Source organism: Glarea lozoyensis (genome assembly GCF_000409485.1).
Source record: "Glarea lozoyensis ATCC 20868 chromosome Unknown GLAREA7, whole genome shotgun sequence".
In the NCBI taxonomy this organism is placed as follows: Eukaryota; Fungi; Ascomycota; class Leotiomycetes; order Helotiales; family Helotiaceae; genus Glarea; species Glarea lozoyensis.
Window position 1 is genome coordinate 439,252 of NW_007361002.1, and position 18,005 is coordinate 457,256.

Consider the following 18,005-nt stretch of genomic DNA (forward strand, 5'->3'; position numbering starts at 1 on the left):
TCAAAAGAGGAAACTAGTTCAACTCATTCTCAATGGCACCTTCAGCGACTTCTCCTCCAGAAAACGATTCGAATACAAGTCGTCCCAAAATCCTCATTCCAGAGAAAGTATCTCCAGATGGGCTAGCTATCCTCTCACCTCACTTTGATATTGACCAACCGAAAGGTGTTTCCGCTGAGGAACTGATCTCCATCATACCAAAATATCATGGACTCATCATTCGGTCCGAGACGAAAGTCACAGCTGCAGTTCTCGCTGCCGCCAAAAATCTCAAAGTTGTAGCAAGGGCTGGCGTTGGTGTTGATAATGTCGACGTTGCGTCAGCTACTACGCGTGGAATCATCGTTGTCAACAGTCCAAGTGGCAATATTGTAGCCGCTGCTGAACACACTATTGCTCTGCTCATGGCAGTTGCTCGCAATGTCCCAGCCGGAGACCGAAGTCTACGCAATGGCGGATGGGAAAGAAGTAAACTAGTCGGCACAGAAGTAGGAGGCAAGACACTAGGAATCATTGGACTCGGGAAAGTAGGATTCAAAGTCGCCAGAATGGGAGTCGGGTTAGGCATGAAAGTAATAGCCATGGACCCCTACGCCAACCCCGATATGGCAGCATCCGCCTCCGTAACACTCGTCGCCGACCTCCCCTCCCTCCTCCCCAAAGTCGATTTCCTCACTATCCACACCCCTCTCATAGCCAGCACACTCGATCTCATCAGCACCGCCGAACTAGCCACAATGAAACCCACCGCCAAAGTCCTCAACGTCGCTCGCGGCGGTGTCTACAACGAAGCCGCTCTCCTCGCCGCTATTGAAAATGACACCATCGCTGGCGCCGGCCTCGATGTCTTCACCTCCGAACCACCAGCTCCCAATTCCCCCGCTGAAGCACTCTGTCGTCATCCTAGAGTCGTGGCAACCCCCCACCTCGGCGCCTCTACAATCGAAGCCCAAGAAAACGTCTCCCTCGACGTCTGCGCGCAGGTTCTCACCATCTTACAAGGCGGTCTTCCAACTTCAGCCGTAAACGCCCCGCTCATTCTCCCTGAGGAATACCGCAAATTGCAGCCCTTCGTCAAATTAGTCGAGAAAATGGGATCGTTGTATACGCAACACTACTCAGGGAAGGGTTCGAAAGGAGCACTCACGGGTAAACACTTCGATCTTATTTACGAGGGCGAACTCGCTGCTATCTCTAACACACGTCCCTTATTCGCGGCGCTGGTTAAGGGTCTTATGGGCGTGGTTAGCGAGATGAATGTTAATATCGTGAACGCGCAACTCGTTGCTAAAGAGAAGGGAATCGTGGTTAGTGAGATCCATTCCGGATCCCACTCCGATCTCGCATATGCCAGTATCGTCACGCTGCGGAGCGAGGAAGGCATCATCTCTGGCTATGTATCCGGCAAAACAGTCTACATCTCTCGCATCGATAAGTTTTTCGCGAGTTTTGTCCCTGAAGGACTCTTGATCCTGCTCAGGAATTATGATCGCCCCGGGAAGATTGGGGGTGTGGGCGGGATTTTGGGCAGACATGGGATTAATGTGCGGTTTATGAGTGTAGCGGCGCTCGAGGATGCGGGGAGGGGGGAGGGCGAGGATGAGGCGTTGATGATACTTGGGGTTGAGGGGAATGTGGGGAGGGAGGTGGAGGGGGAACTTAGGGGTGAGGGGGGGATTTTGGATGTTAGTGTTGTTAGGCTTTGAGGGTTAGGGGTGGTGGGTTGAGGATTGGGATTTTGGGATTAGATTTTGGGGGTTTAGGGTTCAGGGTTTTGGGATAGGTGGATAAGTGTTTTGGGAACCATACTAGTCTCGTATAACGAGAGTGAGACGTTCACATTCTGGGCATGTTTAAGTGTTCAAGGCCAATGTTCAACCAAGGTCTTTGACTAATAAGAATGTCTCATCCAATTCGGTTCACCTTATTTTGAAGAATTCATCTACCACAAAATCGCATATGCCTAATGATTTGATGTCAATTCACGATCGATCGTACCTAGATCTTCTCATCAATGACGAATCTTAATACTCTCGGAATATCAACATAGTTCTCTTTTCACCTAGATTTCCGATAGAAATTTCCTAGCACCATTAGCAGTGAGTCTGGAATGTGTACAAGGAAGGTTGATACCAGTCAGGGTTTCTTAAGGTGACGGAAGAAGGGGATATAAGACAGAGACTTCCCAGTCATGTTCCTCGATACATAGTATGATAAATGGCCCTGGGTTTGACGGGTACATGCAGTAATCGGAAGCAGAGATCTGGAGATTGGAGGTTTCCAAAGTTGCGAGGTGTGGTATCGTCGACGTTCTTGTTGTTGTATCTGAGGTCTAGTAGGCGATTTCAGTCACGAGTCTAAAGAACAAGCCACAATACAACATAAAAGTGACAAGCAAATCGAAATCGTCAAGTTGCGTTCTTCATCCTTTAGTGGTATATCATGAGGAGACAAGATTAAGTAAAAACAGCAAGTCTCGTTCACAAAGCCCGTTCGGTTCTGCCGAAGCATGAGTCGTGAATTTGAGACTAATAAGTCTAAAAATATGACGTTTACCGCAATCAATTAGATCCAATCCACTACATTTGATGGACGAAATATTCGGTATATGGTCCACTGGAAGGAAATTATGATCGGGTTTTGAAGGCCACTTTGGATTTGAATCTGGGGTTTTGATGAGATGAATGGTTTGGCTATGGATTTATGGCATTTTAGTGTGGAGAGTAGTGGGAGGGAGGAGCTAGTGGGGTTTGTCGTGGGTTGGAAGGAGAGGCAGTTTGGAAAGTGTTTGTGGGAGTTGTTGTTTGTAATGGATGATGTGTAATTATCTGTTGCGTCCTCTGAAGAGAGGGTGAGAATTTATGTTTGATGTGATGAAAGTTAGCATGAGTCAATGTAGGTGGGTGTCTGGTTTAACGACTACTTCGAAGCTCGTTCGAATATTCATTATACCAAAGGCATGTCAAAAAGGAAGGTTGTGAGGTTTACTTGTGTCATACGAATCACTTGACAGCACATAAAACCAGATGGTCAAATAAACCCCATCGTGAAACTCATTATCATAAACATCATAAAAACCCCACTACCCAACAAACGTAGCACTCCCATTAAACGCCCCCGCAATCTCCGTCACATTCCTCATCTGCGCAAGCAATATCCCCAATAGCACCCTAGATTTATACGGGTTCAAGAACCCACTAGAAATCGGACTAGGGTCCTCGGGATCAAAGCCGCTGTTGGAGACCTCGCCGCTCATCACGCGTGTGGAGTCGATGATGGGGATCCCGTGCATGGTGATCACGTCTTGCATGGCGAGACTGAAGTTCGAGGACGTGCTGCCGGCGCCGGATCCTGCGATCTGTGGGGGGTGTTAGTTGGGAGGGGAAGGGGGGAGGACGAGAGAAGGCGGGAACGTACGACTATGCCTTTTGCGCCGGAAGAGACGGCGGAGTAGAGGGTGTCGTTGGACATGTCTTGATAGGACATCAAGATATCTACGCGGGGAATTGCTGTTACGTTTCTGATATCGTAGGCGGCTTTGCCGGTGGGTGTTACCGGGGGGTAGAAGAAATAAGGGGTATTGGAGATGAGAGTTCCGAGGTTTCCTTGCTCGTACGCTTTGAAAGTGTCCATGGTGTTGGCATTGGTTTTGGTCACGTAGTAAGCACTGACGATACGATCGTTCATGACTACCATTGCACCGCGGTTTCTCGCTGCCGGGTTGATGGCCACGGAAACGGCTTCGAGGAGGTTAAAGGGTCCGTCGGCTGAGATGGCGGTTGCGGGTCTCATTGCTCCGACGATGATTACCGGTTTCTCGCAGTTTACCGTGGCGTCGAGGAAGAAAGCTGTTTCTTCGAGGGTGTCGGTGCCGTGAGTGACTACTGCTCCAGCCATGGTTGGGTCGTTGCAAACGACGTTGTTGATTTGGTGGGCGATTTGGACGAGGATTGAGGAAGTGACATCTGGGCTTCCGACGTTGGAGATTTGAACACCGGCGACGTTTGAGATATTCAAGACTTCTGGGACGGCGTCGAGGAGAGTGAGGATACCCAGGGCTCCGGCTGTGTAGCCTGTTGTTGCGGTATTACTGGAGCTTGAACCTGCAATTGTACCGCCTGTGTCTGGGTTAGAAGAGTTTTGATTTGAAGAAGGACTCGCTGACCTGTTGCAAAAATGGTCACATTGGGAAGTGTCGTATTCATTTGAGTGAAATTGAGGCCATTTGAATTGGTAAAGACAAATGGGCTTGCCTCTTGACGGTACACAATTGGCGAGGCATATCCCAATGCCATGAGAGTAAGGAGCACAGCCGTTGAAGAAAACATCTTGAAGCAGGAATAACTGAAACAGCAAAGAGACCTGGTAACTCAACTCAAAACGACACGCCTAAGAAACTCATTGCGGGATTCTTTGCTCGTTTTATACCAATTCCTCACATGATACTAGAGCCATAAAACACCACTCTTCACCGGACTGCCCGGGCTGACATTTTCTTTTTGTCAACACCGGGATACTTATCAGTGACAAGAGTACATATTTGAGGCTTATTCTGATCAATCAATGTCAAGAAAACACCCACTTATGAGAATCCAGGAACCAAAAAGCTTCTCCGGGTACCCCACTAGAGGCAGGAACGTGGATATCTTCCCCACCGATCGGGCAGCAGCTTTGCAGCCGCATTGTCACTGGCTGTGAAGCTGTAGATAAGACACGAGCTTGGATGTCTTGGTATTCCAGAAATCTTGGTATCGTGGAAAGGTGGGGTTTGGGATCCCCAAGGTTTGGAGCTCGGGAATGCGTGCAAGAGTCAGGTTCGTTATCTATGGATTTTGGGCGGCGGTGACGTCGAATGCATTAGCGCTTATTGTTTATTGAATCTGGTCTTGTTCGAACCGTCTTTGATGTGTTGAAAATATTGAAGATAATTATTTCTGGATGTTTCTGAGCTTGAGAATAAATCTATGTGTTTGTTGTCGCAAGAGGACCACGGGTTCGAGGACGTCCAAATCAAGCCCAACCGTGCGGTCCGCACTAGGAACTGCAGGGATTATCTTTTAAAATCACCAGCTTCATCCAACCACATCTCATACACACAAAATATAGTGAGACAGTCTCTTATTGTGCATTCGATTAAGAGTAAATAAGAGTATTTTGTCCTTTAGCTTATTTGAACAAAAGGGAGTTTTATTTAAAAAGAAATTGAAAATTTCTCTTACAAAAAAACACACTCCCCATTTCCCAAATACAATTGGTGAAATATACCCTATTATGTGTACCTCATTCACCGACTACAAGAGTGTTTCAACTGCTCATTCTTTTATCGACCGTGAGCCTAGCAACTTCTTTAGCCATATACCATGGAGATAACAATACACATTCTTGACAACCCCTAATGCTTAGTGACAAACTAAGGATTTTTTTAGGCTCACTAAATCAAATCCGGCAGCACATGCGCCATATCTTAACCAGATGATTTGTTTCTATCCATCGTCTCAAAAATAATTCCTCTACATTCTTGTACAAAGATCACTACATAGGACAGTATCATCAAGATGACCAAAAGCAAGATGCCTACTGACACGAAAATGCAGCAATCTAGCACCACCACGTCAACTCTATCGAATCTAAAAGCTAATCCAGTGATCTGGTACAAGGTAACTACCCTTTTCATCTTATCAGCACATAAATTAATAGTAGCAGATAAGTCTTACTCCACGATCTCTGTAACATCACCACCGACCGTGCCGCTAAAGCACGCACCTTATCCACAACCGACGAGCTCTACATCAGCAGCCCATACTTTACGCCCGAAGAAGCGATGCTAATAAAAAACACATTAATTCCACCTCCATCGCTGGACGAGACCCCAGAATTCGAGTCCATTTACGAGGATCATCCTAATGAAAGTAGCAAGGAGATAGATTCATCTGAGATGATGACAATCGAAACCGCGATCAAATCTTGTCTGCAGAATTTCTTTGAGAAGCGCAGAGCAAGTGGTGATGAGCGACCGTGTGGACCGCATGATATGGGACCAATTTATCGGGCTGTTTTTGGGATTGCGAAGGAGGATTTGAGGGATGAGAAGTTTTTGAGTAGGTTGAGGAGGACTGGTCTTGGTGGGGAGAAACAGAGAGAGGATATTGTGAGTGGGAGTGTTTCTGGTAAAAATAAGAAGAAAGGACAGAAGGGATAAGTTTAGCGGATTTGGATTCTGAGAGTCTTAATTAAACCGATCTTTGGAAAATGAGTCTGGAAGAAAGAGAATTTCTTCATTCTGGAGCCCCAAATTAGGTATCCTAGATTTTTCATACAGTTGCATTCCACTAATCCAACCTCAATTAAAATACACAATGGTATTAATACATCAAACACCAGCCCTTTCGAAATCCATAACTCCTCGCAAAGACATTAATAAATTGCCATATCATGCCCACAGCCCTACTCCAGTCCTCTATATCTCTCCACTATCAACGTGTTGAATTGATGAATGCTACAATATCGTCCACACCTTGAGGTTCATTAACCCAGTGCCCTCCATCAACATACTCTCTCCACTCAACTTTCATCCCTATGCTTTCCAAGGTGTTTGATAATCTCATCCCATTCGCGATGGGAACAACTTCGTCATCCTGGGAGTGTGACAAAAAGACCGGAGTTTCGAGTGCAGCTGATGAATGTTGGTGTGAACCAAGTGGTATGTCGAGTAACTTTTGGCTGTACTGTAGTTTGTCCCCAACCATAGTCCACGCCTTGGTATCCCCTGAAGTTGTTGTCGTATCTGGCTCGAATGGAAGCCAACTGTTGAGTCCGATAAATCCACCAAGACGTATTCCCCCGTGAAGTAAAGCATGTATTGCAGTAGCGCATCCCTGACTGATCCCACCAAGTATAATGCGATCAGGTGAGACCAATGCACTCTCAGTCTGAATAACCTCCAAGATCTCCCTAGCGCTTTCTCTTAACCCGTCAATTTGAATCTCATTCTTTTCTTGAGGATTTTCCACCGACCACAGATCAAACCACTGCGACATTGGCGTTTCAAAGCGCGCCGAATTGATCATGTTCGCAACCGGGAAAACCCATCTTGTAGTCGGAAATATTTCGAGTAACGTGCGATCGTCTGATGCCTGGCTCTCGAAGAACTCTGATGCAAACTCTGAGGCGATACTATCGCGGCCGTGAAGGAGTATGATTGTATGGGTGTGGGCGTCCCTTTGAGGAGTAATTACATGAGGAGCCATGAATTTGAGTTTGCCGAGAAGGTAGAAACAAAAGGTCGCGAAAGACTGAAGATAGTCTATTATAGTCGTTCGGTTAGATGTCACCTGACTCTCCTCCTCGTACCTAATGGATAGGCGTATTTTTGTACTACCCTGCCAAACTATCAAAGCTGAGCGTCAAAAGCGCTCCTACCCTAAGAAATTCTAAAAAAATTTGAGTTTTTGCTATTTACCAAGAACGATAGACGAAATATGAGATATTTCGTCAACTCTTTTGAGCAACTACCGCATTCCGTCGATTACATTAGTCGTGGCGTCCTTAGTTATCTGATGGACGGTAACAGCAGAAGCCCGTCAGTGCGATAATTTCTCACTCATGTTGGTAAAATCAACCCGCACAACGTCATATGATGCGAAGATTATTCGTGATTGATCCCAAGTGCGTTTGAAATGTGTCAATTCTCTTAAAAGTTTAGACACTTTATTCTGTATTTTGAGTAGTGATAAAGAGCAGTAAATACAGACCATCCAAAGCATTTTCATACCAGAACTCCAAAGAAACAGCCTCGCACATGTGTGGTAGCAGCGCAAGGTTTTGTTGGAAGACTCAAAGCAGTTGACGAAATATCGATATTTCGTCAATTGCTCTGAGGAATCGTCATCGCAATCACCTGCCCCCCATGCCAATACGGCATCTCAGAATGTCTCGAACCCAAAAAGACATTCTACTTCACAAACCTGTGAGTAGCTATAGCACTGTTAGATCGCTCCGAAATGACTCGCTCTTTCTCAATCCAGCGACGCGTTGGCCGCCTTGGTTCCTTCCCTGCCTCTTCAGCGTTTTCATTCCCTTGATCTTCAGATTGATATCCATCAATTTGTAGCCGAAAGTCAGTTGGGCGTTACTTCTGTCGAGATCAACCTTTTGGTTTCTAATCGGATCGGACGTAGGTGTAAGCAACTTCAATCCGCTCTGCATCCACCATGCTGCGCGATCGTCCTTCCGTCGTAAAAGCTCGAATACGGCAAGGAGAAATGTTGTGAGAAGAACAACCTCCCCGGCTTCACCGCCAGCATTGCTTCTTGCTGGCGACAAGAGATTGCTGAGTAGCCTTACTGCGTTGCTGTAATGGCGAGATGCTAAGCGCTGGGTCTCCAGGTTCCGCGACATGTTTGGGTCAGATCGAGACCGATGAATCATGGCAGTTCCGAGCATAATATGGCGAACACAGGGCTCGTTTTGGAAGCCATCGAGCACCATTGGCCATAAGTTTGTGGACGAAAATAATTCTAGCTTATTAAGAGAGCCAGTGAGCATATACTCAAAGAAGTAGCCATCTTGCTGACCAAGATAAAAGGTAGTCAAGGGAGCCGATGGATTGGATATAGTTTCAATCACACCGGAGTCCTTAGGAAGTGACGACGAACGCCTTGGAGGAATTGGACCTTTTGGTCGTGGTCGCGAGACATTATATTGCTGAAAGGAGCATGGTCGACCCTGGTGAGGACACTGATTGCAAGTCGGCCTCCGCACTACTTGAATCGTCCCGGTGGAAAGTTTTCTCCTCTGCGTTTGGCTAATAATGAAGTCTCCACAGGGCGTCCTGTATTCTGGTCAGCCCAATCGCCGACACGGAGGTTTGGAAAACAAACCCGAGGTGTGACAGAGGTGCTGGAGCTTCATGAGAAACCACATCGCCTTTCTCATCATAATAATCGGTATTATCTCGCCAGCCTTCCATTGCAGGCACCACGGTCGCTCGAATGGCAACCTTGGTCTTCAACAATTGGTCGAGACTCAACGATGAAATATGGCCATCTTTCTTCTTGCCCAAGCTTCTCTTCCGTAAGCTCCTTGATGAGAACCATAGACGAAGGGATTGAGGCCGATGGAAAACGACAGCCATCGAAAGCCGTCGACGCGACTCATCCCTCATCGAGTCTCGAATCTATGAACAACCGCATTCAAAAGCAAAATAAAAGGAGAAGCAAAATTGAAGACATGTGTCGTACTCCCAAGCTCAACTCCAGGACGTCAGGTAGTTCTTGACGTGTATATGTATAGGACACAGGAAGCCATCCTTCTGCTCGTTTGGAGTAACATTTTCAGGTCCCTTGAAATCCAGCAAATTTAACCGGTGCCGCATTAATTCCCAAAACATGGTTCTTATCATGATTGGCCACCACATAATCTCTGACACCCTCAAAATGGACGCCCAAGATGATCACCACTGGCATTAGGAGGTGTTGTTGTTGCAGATCACGGAAGTCTTGCCTGTGAAGAATCGGATGCTGGGCACAATGTCAGGGGCCCCATAATATAGACGCTAGTGAGTGGACTCGCTTATTTTGGGAGAATCGCGTTTTGGGACGACGCGCGAGGAAAATGCAACTGTGGAGGTTGGGAGGAGGTCGCCCCTGCATCTCTTTCCTTCAAACATTCAACCTCCCCCACAAGATAAACGATAGGGCATGATATGTCACAGATTTTGATCGTGGTTGCATGGTTGCTTTTTGTAAGATTGAAGTCATGATGATGTTTTGTATTCCACCCCAGAACGTCAGGCGGTTGATATCAAAGAAGAGGCTTGAAAGCTAACAATTCCGAAATAGAAACACGTCGGAGACCAGGTTGAATCTGGACTTACAAGTCATGGGAGCGTGCGGCTCAGTCAATTGCTGTTATTGACCACAACCTCGAGTCTCGAGCTTCGAGCATCGGATCAACGACAACCGTGACAGAAAGATCCTCGTCTCCATCACCTATTCAATCACCATCGAAATCATAAGCCCGTCCCAGCCCTTGGCTCCAACTGTTTGAAGAGCCGTACACTCGACCCTCTTTTCTCTCTTCAATTCCGCAAATAACTTCCTGGTACCGATTATCGACGGTTCTGTTGAATCAGCATCTACCAATCGACCTCTTCTAACCACATTATCGACTACCAAGACAGTTCCCACGTGGCTGGCATGATCGAGAGCCCATTTGTAGTAAGTCCAATTATTCTCTTTATCAGCGTCAATGAAAACCATGTCGAATGGTTCCACCTTTCCTGCCTCGCTCATTTTCGTCAATGTATCTTTCGCAGCGCCGACTTTGACTTCAATTTTGTTTTCAAAGCCGGCTTTCCTGATGTTTTCTCTTGCTATCTCAGCGCTTTCCGACTCAAGTTCACAAGTGATGATCTTTCCGTCCTCAGGAAGTGCTTTCGCCATCCACTATAGATAAGTCAGCTTCTTGTTTCTTCAGGTTCGGTGAGCAAATTCAACAGAGCATTTCCTATTCAACCTCTCCTCCGAGCAAACAAATCAAGGTTCGCCTGATCAAAACGTTGTTTCTCACATGCCGCCAGCCACCAAGAGAAAAACCATCAAAACTCCGAGATATCGCACAGACATCCTCTTTCGTCAACATCAGATCAACCCCACAACACCGAAGGAAAAAGAAACGTCACATCTCAACCTCCTCAATTGCCTTCAGTCACAATTCAAAAATCATTTCCTCATCTTTCTTGGGGAATTCAAACCCAGCCTCTCACCTCTCATCCCATCACAGCAGCTCGTCACCCTTCCACTCCACCCTCACCCCCACCACCATCACCACACCAAAGAAATTCACATCATACTCACAATAGCACTATATCCTCCCAACGTCCCAACCTCCAAAATCCTCTTCACCTTATTCATCTTCACCAACAAATACAGGAATTTCCCATCACATGGCGCTACGTCGATGGTATCCAACCCGGCTTGTTCATTGTGGCGGAGCGTGGAGGTAAGGTATTCTTCTTGGGGAATGATGGAGTCGGTGATGTAGTCTGCTACTTCGTTGAATTTGTTGTAGGCCGCGTTGGGGATGAGGGAGCTTGGCATTGTGACTGTGTGAGAGGAGAAGTGAGAGGGGATAGATTGAGATGGTGAGTAAGTAAGGGTTTTGGTGAGTAGTGAGAAAGGTACTGTTAATGATAGCGACGTAAGTTTGATGTTGGTAATTTCATTCAGTGTCAGACCACACCCTCTTTATACCTTCGCGATTTTCTATCTCTTCTACCCCTCCAACCCCCATCCCCTCCTCATCCGAACTCCGCAACCTCCATCAACATCTCTTAAACAGTGCGAAACTTCCATTTTCACTAGGTAAATAACAAAACGTGTTATTGACTCATTAATGTTGACGAGCTACGGAGTTGGTGGAGTGAGATTGGTTTAGCCGATATCCGCTGCTGCAGATGTGCCAATAAGACAATAGATTCGAGAGTGTTAGAGATCTTATCTGTTGGGAAATAACTGGGATTGAATGGATTATGGGTAGGTAACGCGCGGCTTGGTAGTGCGTGGCTTGCTGAATCCATTTGACTTTCGAGCAATTGAATTTATTGGTTTATGTAATTTATGTAGTTATAGCCTTCAACTCATACCCCTTCGGCACGACAAACAAGCCCTTAGCTTCCACCAAAATCCTCCCTGTAACCGTTTCCACTGTGCCCGTCACAAAGCACTTCCTCTCCGTCATTCCCTTCGCGACTGGTATCGCTCTTATAATATAAAAATGCCCTACCATAGCAGGTGCCAGGTAATTCAGCTCTAAATTCGCAGTTACTCCTGTTTTCGATGGAAACTGCCTAATAGCACACAATCCTAACACCTCGTCCATGACCGTTGCTATCAGACCTCCGTGTGTGATTTTGGGGAACCCCCAGAGTCCGTCGCCGAAATGAACGACTGTGATTGCTTCCCCAGAAGTTTTGTGATAGAATGATCGTCTGAATCCGCCGAGGCCGCGCGACCCTCCTAATGCTCCTCCTGTAAACCGGACTTTTCTAGCTTCTTCGGGGACGTCTGCGTAGGCGTCTTGAGATGTCCATTCAGGATCCGAGGATAGGGATTGCACGATTGGCAGTCTTTCTGCGAGCTTGTATATGGCGTTTGATCTCATTATATCTGCTTTACTGCCCGGTTCTAGAGGCGGCGGTGGATGTAGGGTTCGATCTGCTACTCCACCGATTGTGAGACCTATGGCGAGGAAGAGTGCTGAGTAGATGTAGGGCCGGAGAGACCGTTTTGCTCGGGGTGCGGCATCGGGAGGGTTTGTGTCCTGTGGGGATTGTGAGTTGACTGGTTGAAAGTATGTTGTGGGAGGAGTGGAAGAAGGTGTAGATTGTGATTCGACTGGTTTGAAGTACTTGGGATCTGGAGCTCCAGAATCACCGGGTTGAAAATATGTTTTTGGTGGTGGGGGTGTTGAATACTGTCGCGTTTGACATCGGGTTTGCCATTGTCGTGCTATACATTTGGCAGGATGAGAGCACACAAGTGATATAGCTGTAGCTTTCCTCGAACACCGCAAAGCGGAGGATCCTCGTAGGGGTAATTGTAAACTCATGGTATTGTTCGGGAATCCTGTATAGCTCCGAATGATGACCTAAAATGCTTCGAATACAGAAATTGGTGGGCTCAGCGCATAGACAACTAATAGGACCTTGATCGGTTCCAATGTTTCGTACAATTACAATGGCTAGCGTCCTTCGAAATTAAAGAGAATGATTGACGCTCGAAAAGTTGTTTAATCTCAAGCGAACGATGCTCGGGGAATATCAGCCTCGGTCTAATGCTTGCATAAATTTCATAACAGCTTGTGCACAATTTTGAGCTCAATTCAAGCTAGCCAACCAATAATCACGAGTGACAACGTTAGGTACCACTTTTATTTCACCTCGAGCATCCCAATGTCTTGCTATCTATATAGACGTCTGCTCGTTATCATGGCGCCTATGTTTTCCTTCATTCCATATTACCACCGACTCTGCGAACTCCCCCCATGAAGTCTTTGCTCTGCCGGGTTACAAATCCATTAAATTTCAACCGAATCGCCGTTCGAATGAGCTCTGTTACTGCACAGAGAGGCCTCGGAACATCCTGTCGCATTCAGCCCCTCGCGCTGTCGCAAGCAGACGATGATGCAGACATCAGATCCAAATACAGGCCGTTCTTATTGGGCCCAGAGGTCGAGGACTCGGATTGGATTTCCGAATTAGAACTCGATACCGTTGCTTCAATGGTCATAGATAGTCTGGCGCAGAACCAAGCACGATTGAAAGTCTTGGTTCTCTATGGCAGTTTGAGGAAGAGGTTCTTTCGCCACTAATCCTGATCGACCAACTGCTAATGCCATGGATAGATCATATTCCAAGCTGATGGCCTACGAAGCATCTCGAATCCTTCATCGTCTTGGTTGCGACGTCCGAGTCTTCAACCCCTCCTCCCTTCCTATACGCGACTCCGTGCCAGACACGCATCCCGCAGTCCAAGAACTTCGCGCGTTGTCCCTGTGGTCTGATGGTCATATTTGGTGTTCTCCCGAACAGCATGGAAACTTGACAGCCGTGTTCAAAAATCAGATAGACTGGATACCACTTGCTACTGGCTCTGTCCGTCCCACACAGGGTCGAACATTATCCATCATTCAAGTGAACGGCGGAAGCCAAAGTTTCAATGCCGTCAATACTCTGAGAATCCTCGGAAGGTGGATGAGGATGTTTGTCATTCCAAACCAGTCGAGTCTGCCCCTCGCTTGGAAGGCATTTGAGGATGAGGGTGGCGATGGCAGTGGTGATAAGAGACTGTTACCTAGTGGTAACCGAGATCGATTAGTTGATTGCATGGAAGAATTTGTCAAGTTCACTTTGGTGATGAGAGGAAAAGAAGAGCTATTTGCAGATAGATATAGTGAGAGGAAAGAAAAGGCCGAGAAAGAAAGGAAGGTGGCTCTAGCAAAGGCAGAAAAATCCTGACGCTACTAAATAATCGTTCTGCTAGTTGAGTTTGATTGTGCCTAGATATATCAGCCATAAGATGAGTTTGAGCGCGTTGGTTCATTTACTGGTTTATTTTGTCACGGCTCTAGATCGTTATAATATTCATGCTTTAATTCAAGTTCACTTGAGAAGCTGCTGAGCGTGTGGGATATTTTGTATTTGCTGGAACATTTGGGTACTTCTTCTTGGTTATTTAGGTATTGTTTTGTTTGATTTAGGTGTTTACATTATTGGGTCTACGAACGAGTGATCGCAGGAGCAAGGAGGTTCGGAATCCGGATGCAAAAAAGAGCTATGTGGGGGTTTTGTTTTCGCTGATGAGCTATAAGTGTTGTTCATGTGAGGCATCGTCCTTGGATATCCTCGAAATCATTTTCACTTGCCGGCTAGCAACGCGAAGTCTAGCGAGAGCAAACTCACGAGACGGCACTTTTCAACGCTGTCATCCACCAAGGACCCGGCACGGGCTCGACGTCCCTTTTACAAGCCTCCTCAACTGCCTTTTCGATCATTTTCTTAAATTGCCAGCTGTCAGGTTCGGTTCCTGGTAGTGCAGGCTCAAAACCAGCAAGCGTGTCGCCTACGGGCTCGTCGCCTAACTCAGTCAAGCCAACTCCTTCATTACAGAGCGTACAAACTCTCAATGCGCTGTCACGATCCCATTTCCGGATCCACTCATTTAGACAGTGTTTTCCTATCAGGTGGCCACACGGTAATTTGACCACCGGCTCAGGCTTTCCAAGAGGCTCGCGACAGATCGTGCAATTCGGATCTTCTAGCTCGTCCCCTACCGTTACTTCTGGTACGGTACGAGCAAGTCGAGCAAGCAGTACACTGTTGCGCTCCTCTCGAACCCTTGCTGGAGGATCTTGAATATGCTCATGTTTCAATCCGTTCACTCTCACACCATTGAGGAATCCAGCGAGTGCTAAGACATATGTCTGGCGGATGTGCAGGAACCAAATCTTCTAATGAGGCCTGAATACACTTGGACATTTCATCGCCTCTAGATAATACAACGATAATGCCTCCTTTAATTCATGTAGGAATTTGAAGTCGGAGTCCGAAATCGTGTCTATCCAAGGTGTGAAAACATTGAAAGTATGTGCCGCACCTGTCTTCTTATCTCGTAGTAGAAAATTCGTCACAGAGCCATTATGCGGTTGCGGAGCAATTGCCATGATATCCTGACATGCTTTTCGCATGCTAGGTGTGAGATCCTGGAAAGTCTGTCGGCGTCCCGAAAACATGGGCTCCAATAGATTCGTTATGTTTGGAGCGCCTGGAGTTTTAAATTTCACGAGACAAATCTCGCAATGGTCTGTCAGTGGAACGAAGAGTTTGGTGACGCCAGGGCAACCGCGTTTATCGCAGAAGCAGAGGATTACTTCGTCTTTGTGCGTGTGGTGGCTGGGACAGCCTGTGTATTGTGGGAAGAAGACTTTACACATTGTTGCTTTTGGTTTTGGTTTGCTTGGGATTCTGGGTCGAAAGTGTGGATGTTCCTTGTGTGAAGAGAAGGAGTGGAAGGAGGGCTGGTTATTAAGAGGGTAATTTTATCTATAGGAGAGTGAGAGGCTTGTTCTGATGGGGTGATGGTTTGTTTTGCTATACGACTCGTGTACCTTATTCTTTCACTCGCAATTTTAAGTGAATCCACCTTTAATTCACTGCGTCTGAAGAATTAAGATTACATAGGCTAAATAACTAGATTCCAGTGGATGTTAAGTCATAACGAACAAGGTTTCCGCCGAACTTCCTGATCGCTTGCCTTTCCACCCACTTGATACTTGAAAACTATGTCAGTGGTAAGCCTTTGTGGTGCTGCTTCAGTGCTTGGCAATCCATGCGAAATTATCACTCTGGGATGTAGAACAAAGAGAATTCTTGGTTTGGACTATACTTCGAACAAAGCTTATCTTTAATTTTGCAATTAGAAACACAGACTGTGACTGTCATGATTCCCTAGTAATTGGTTCCCACATAAGCAGTAGTAAGTAGATTGTACTACCTCTAAGACTCCACATCAGAACAAAGCCCATGTGAGGAGGGATTCAATTTCCACGTAAGCCAAAAGATCTTGAACGAAAAGACATCTGATCCCGAGGTCTATTGGCCGATTTATAATAGCAGGGTTGTATTTACTTCTTCTCGGGAATAAGTTGGATCGTTAAGGTAATGTAAATCAATGGCAATACTACAGCTGAGTATAAAAATGTAGTATTTAAGTAGAGAATGTGCGGAAACGACGTATAAGAAAGTGCCGCACTTCCCATCAGGTGAAGGTAAGTCATGAGCATCGACAGCCCCGTCCAAGACCCTGATAACTTCACATCCTACCTCACCTCCGCCATCAACCAAAATTCTTCCGCCTTCCAAACCTAGCCCCCTTCCTTTATATCCTCTCATCTCACCTTACGCACCTATGTTACCCTAAGAACCCACACCTGAATCCTCCTCCCTACACCTCGAACCGACTTCTTCCCTGGAGATCCAAGTGATATTCCGAGAAATTCAGTATGATGTGAATAAAACTCATATTGGGCCATGTGCACCGCCTTCGCCTAGACGAAGCAAGATGGGGGGTGAGGGTACTGGAGAGAGGATAGAGCGGTTGAGGTTGGATGATGGGGAGGAATTTGAGTGGAAGACGATTAGTGGGGGCAGGAAAGGGGTGAGGGTGAATAAAGGTAAGAGCGAGAAGAGGACAAATGTGAGGGAGAGGAAGAAAGGCAGGGCTGGAAGGGGACGGAAGAAGAAGCAGGAAGGAAAGTATCTGACGAGAAAAGGGGATGGTTGAGGAGAAGAGCACAGAGAAGTTTTGAGTGGTGGATGGGAGCAGAATACATAATTTCAGAATCGCTTGTTTTAGCTTGGGTTTGCGATAGCAACCAGAAGTTTTTGGCTCTTTATTATGTGACCATTGTATTAGTATTATGTGACTCCTCTATTGTCTAGATGTTTTATTATTATAAAATGCTTCTTCTGCGAGTCCTTTGTTTCCGGTTTCGTGTATTCACAGTTGTTCTCCTTTCGGCTTCCACACTGACCAACCAAGCGAAATAGCCATCTTGATACCTGCAGCAATCCATAGATTTGTTTGCAAGCCAGCGGCACTTCGACTGATCCAACCACCTGCGATGCCCCCAACTAGTATACAGACAACCGCAGCGAATCTTCGATTTCGCTTTACGTTATCTCGCGCGAGCAATTTTGGATCACTAGCGAGATCGCAATACACGCTCGTCAGAACAGTTGTAGGGACTTCGTTGAATCCAAGAAGCCGGGATGTTACGATTTGACCGCCTGATTGAAACGCTAGAAACGCCAGAGGAAGAAGTTCTAAGAAGTCGATATCTGAGCCATTTATGACCACGACACCCTTGGGTGAAGGTACAACGTTAGATTGCACAAGCGCAGCCGCGACTATGATGCATGCGCTTTGCAGGAAGAATGAGACGGCCAGAGTCCCGCGCGCTTTGGGCTTGATGTATCGCGTGTTGGCGAATGCGAAACATCCAAATAAGAATAAGGAGATTGAGACGAGAGATTTCACCCAGCCATAGGGACGAGTTATAGGTTGACCTGATGCACCGAGGGCGAGGAATATAGTATTACCTGTATGAAGGATTAATAATTGTGTTTAATTGCGTTCTGAAAGATCTACACCGTACCGGTTTGCATGGATACAAAACATCCCCAGGCGTTGTAAGCCGATGAATCACATAGTCCAGAAACGAAGCAGCATGCGATGATGGGGATATCGGCGTGGCTCAACGTGATGTCTGTCTTGAGATGGTTCAGAGCAGATCGAAAGGTCGAAGGTTTCGTTGATGAACCATTAGGATTGTTTTCGTTGGTTGGAAGAGTATCTGATCCTGAGGAGGATGGTGAGTCCAGGATTGGAACTGTAGTCATTGTTGTTGTTAAGAGATCTCCAACCTGTTATTGACCGTTGTGTCGT

At 46.5% G+C, this 18,005-nt stretch overlaps 10 protein-coding genes across 10 annotated transcripts; 3 read left to right on the plus strand and 7 right to left on the minus strand.

The window, feature by feature from the left end:
* Positions 1-32: 32 nt before the first annotated feature.
* GLAREA_01328 (NAD(P)-binding Rossmann-fold containing protein) lies at positions 33-1,706 on the plus strand (the record flags this gene model as incomplete). The annotated part of the gene is made up of 1 exon (XM_008088544.1): positions 33-1,706. The coding sequence occupies one exon, from the start codon at positions 33-35 to the stop codon at positions 1,704-1,706; it is 1,674 nt and encodes a 557-aa protein (XP_008086735.1).
* Positions 1,707-3,082: 1,376 nt separating this feature from the next.
* GLAREA_01329 (Glutaminase/Asparaginase) lies at positions 3,083-4,328 on the minus strand (the record flags this gene model as incomplete). Its single annotated transcript, XM_008088545.1, has 3 exons — positions 3,083-3,358; positions 3,418-4,118; positions 4,166-4,328. The coding sequence occupies 3 exons, from the start codon at positions 4,326-4,328 to the stop codon at positions 3,083-3,085; spliced, it is 1,140 nt and encodes a 379-aa protein (XP_008086736.1).
* Positions 4,329-5,821: 1,493 nt separating this feature from the next.
* GLAREA_01330 (uncharacterized protein) lies at positions 5,822-6,199 on the plus strand (the record flags this gene model as incomplete). Its single annotated transcript, XM_008088546.1, has 1 exon — positions 5,822-6,199. The coding sequence occupies one exon, from the start codon at positions 5,822-5,824 to the stop codon at positions 6,197-6,199; it is 378 nt and encodes a 125-aa protein (XP_008086737.1).
* Positions 6,200-6,473: 274 nt separating this feature from the next.
* On the minus strand, positions 6,474-7,247 carry GLAREA_01331 (alpha/beta-Hydrolase; the record flags this gene model as incomplete). Its single annotated transcript, XM_008088547.1, has 1 exon — positions 6,474-7,247. The coding sequence occupies one exon, from the start codon at positions 7,245-7,247 to the stop codon at positions 6,474-6,476; it is 774 nt and encodes a 257-aa protein (XP_008086738.1).
* A 727-nt stretch (positions 7,248-7,974) lies between these two features.
* On the minus strand, positions 7,975-9,133 carry GLAREA_01332 (uncharacterized protein; the record flags this gene model as incomplete). Its single annotated transcript, XM_008088548.1, has 2 exons — positions 7,975-8,830; positions 8,880-9,133. The coding sequence occupies 2 exons, from the start codon at positions 9,131-9,133 to the stop codon at positions 7,975-7,977; spliced, it is 1,110 nt and encodes a 369-aa protein (XP_008086739.1).
* Positions 9,134-9,989: 856 nt separating this feature from the next.
* GLAREA_01333 (S-adenosyl-L-methionine-dependent methyltransferase) lies at positions 9,990-11,099 on the minus strand (the record flags this gene model as incomplete). The annotated part of the gene is made up of 2 exons (XM_008088549.1): positions 9,990-10,445; positions 10,857-11,099. 2 exons carry the CDS (start codon positions 11,097-11,099, stop codon positions 9,990-9,992), a joined length of 699 nt encoding a protein of 232 aa, XP_008086740.1.
* A 517-nt stretch (positions 11,100-11,616) lies between these two features.
* GLAREA_01334 (Thioesterase/thiol ester dehydrase-isomerase) lies at positions 11,617-12,609 on the minus strand (the record flags this gene model as incomplete). The annotated part of the gene is made up of 1 exon (XM_008088550.1): positions 11,617-12,609. One exon carries the CDS (start codon positions 12,607-12,609, stop codon positions 11,617-11,619), a length of 993 nt encoding a protein of 330 aa, XP_008086741.1.
* Positions 12,610-13,044: 435 nt separating this feature from the next.
* Positions 13,045-14,017, plus strand: GLAREA_01335 (Flavoprotein; the record flags this gene model as incomplete). The annotated part of the gene is made up of 2 exons (XM_008088551.1): positions 13,045-13,355; positions 13,405-14,017. 2 exons carry the CDS (start codon positions 13,045-13,047, stop codon positions 14,015-14,017), a joined length of 924 nt encoding a protein of 307 aa, XP_008086742.1.
* A 440-nt stretch (positions 14,018-14,457) lies between these two features.
* GLAREA_01336 (RING/U-box) lies at positions 14,458-15,492 on the minus strand (the record flags this gene model as incomplete). The annotated part of the gene is made up of 2 exons (XM_008088552.1): positions 14,458-14,969; positions 15,030-15,492. The coding sequence occupies 2 exons, from the start codon at positions 15,490-15,492 to the stop codon at positions 14,458-14,460; spliced, it is 975 nt and encodes a 324-aa protein (XP_008086743.1).
* Positions 15,493-17,057: 1,565 nt separating this feature from the next.
* On the minus strand, positions 17,058-17,959 carry GLAREA_01337 (uncharacterized protein; the record flags this gene model as incomplete). The annotated part of the gene is made up of 2 exons (XM_008088553.1): positions 17,058-17,659; positions 17,716-17,959. The coding sequence occupies 2 exons, from the start codon at positions 17,957-17,959 to the stop codon at positions 17,058-17,060; spliced, it is 846 nt and encodes a 281-aa protein (XP_008086744.1).
* Between the last annotated feature and the right edge of the window lie 46 nt (positions 17,960-18,005).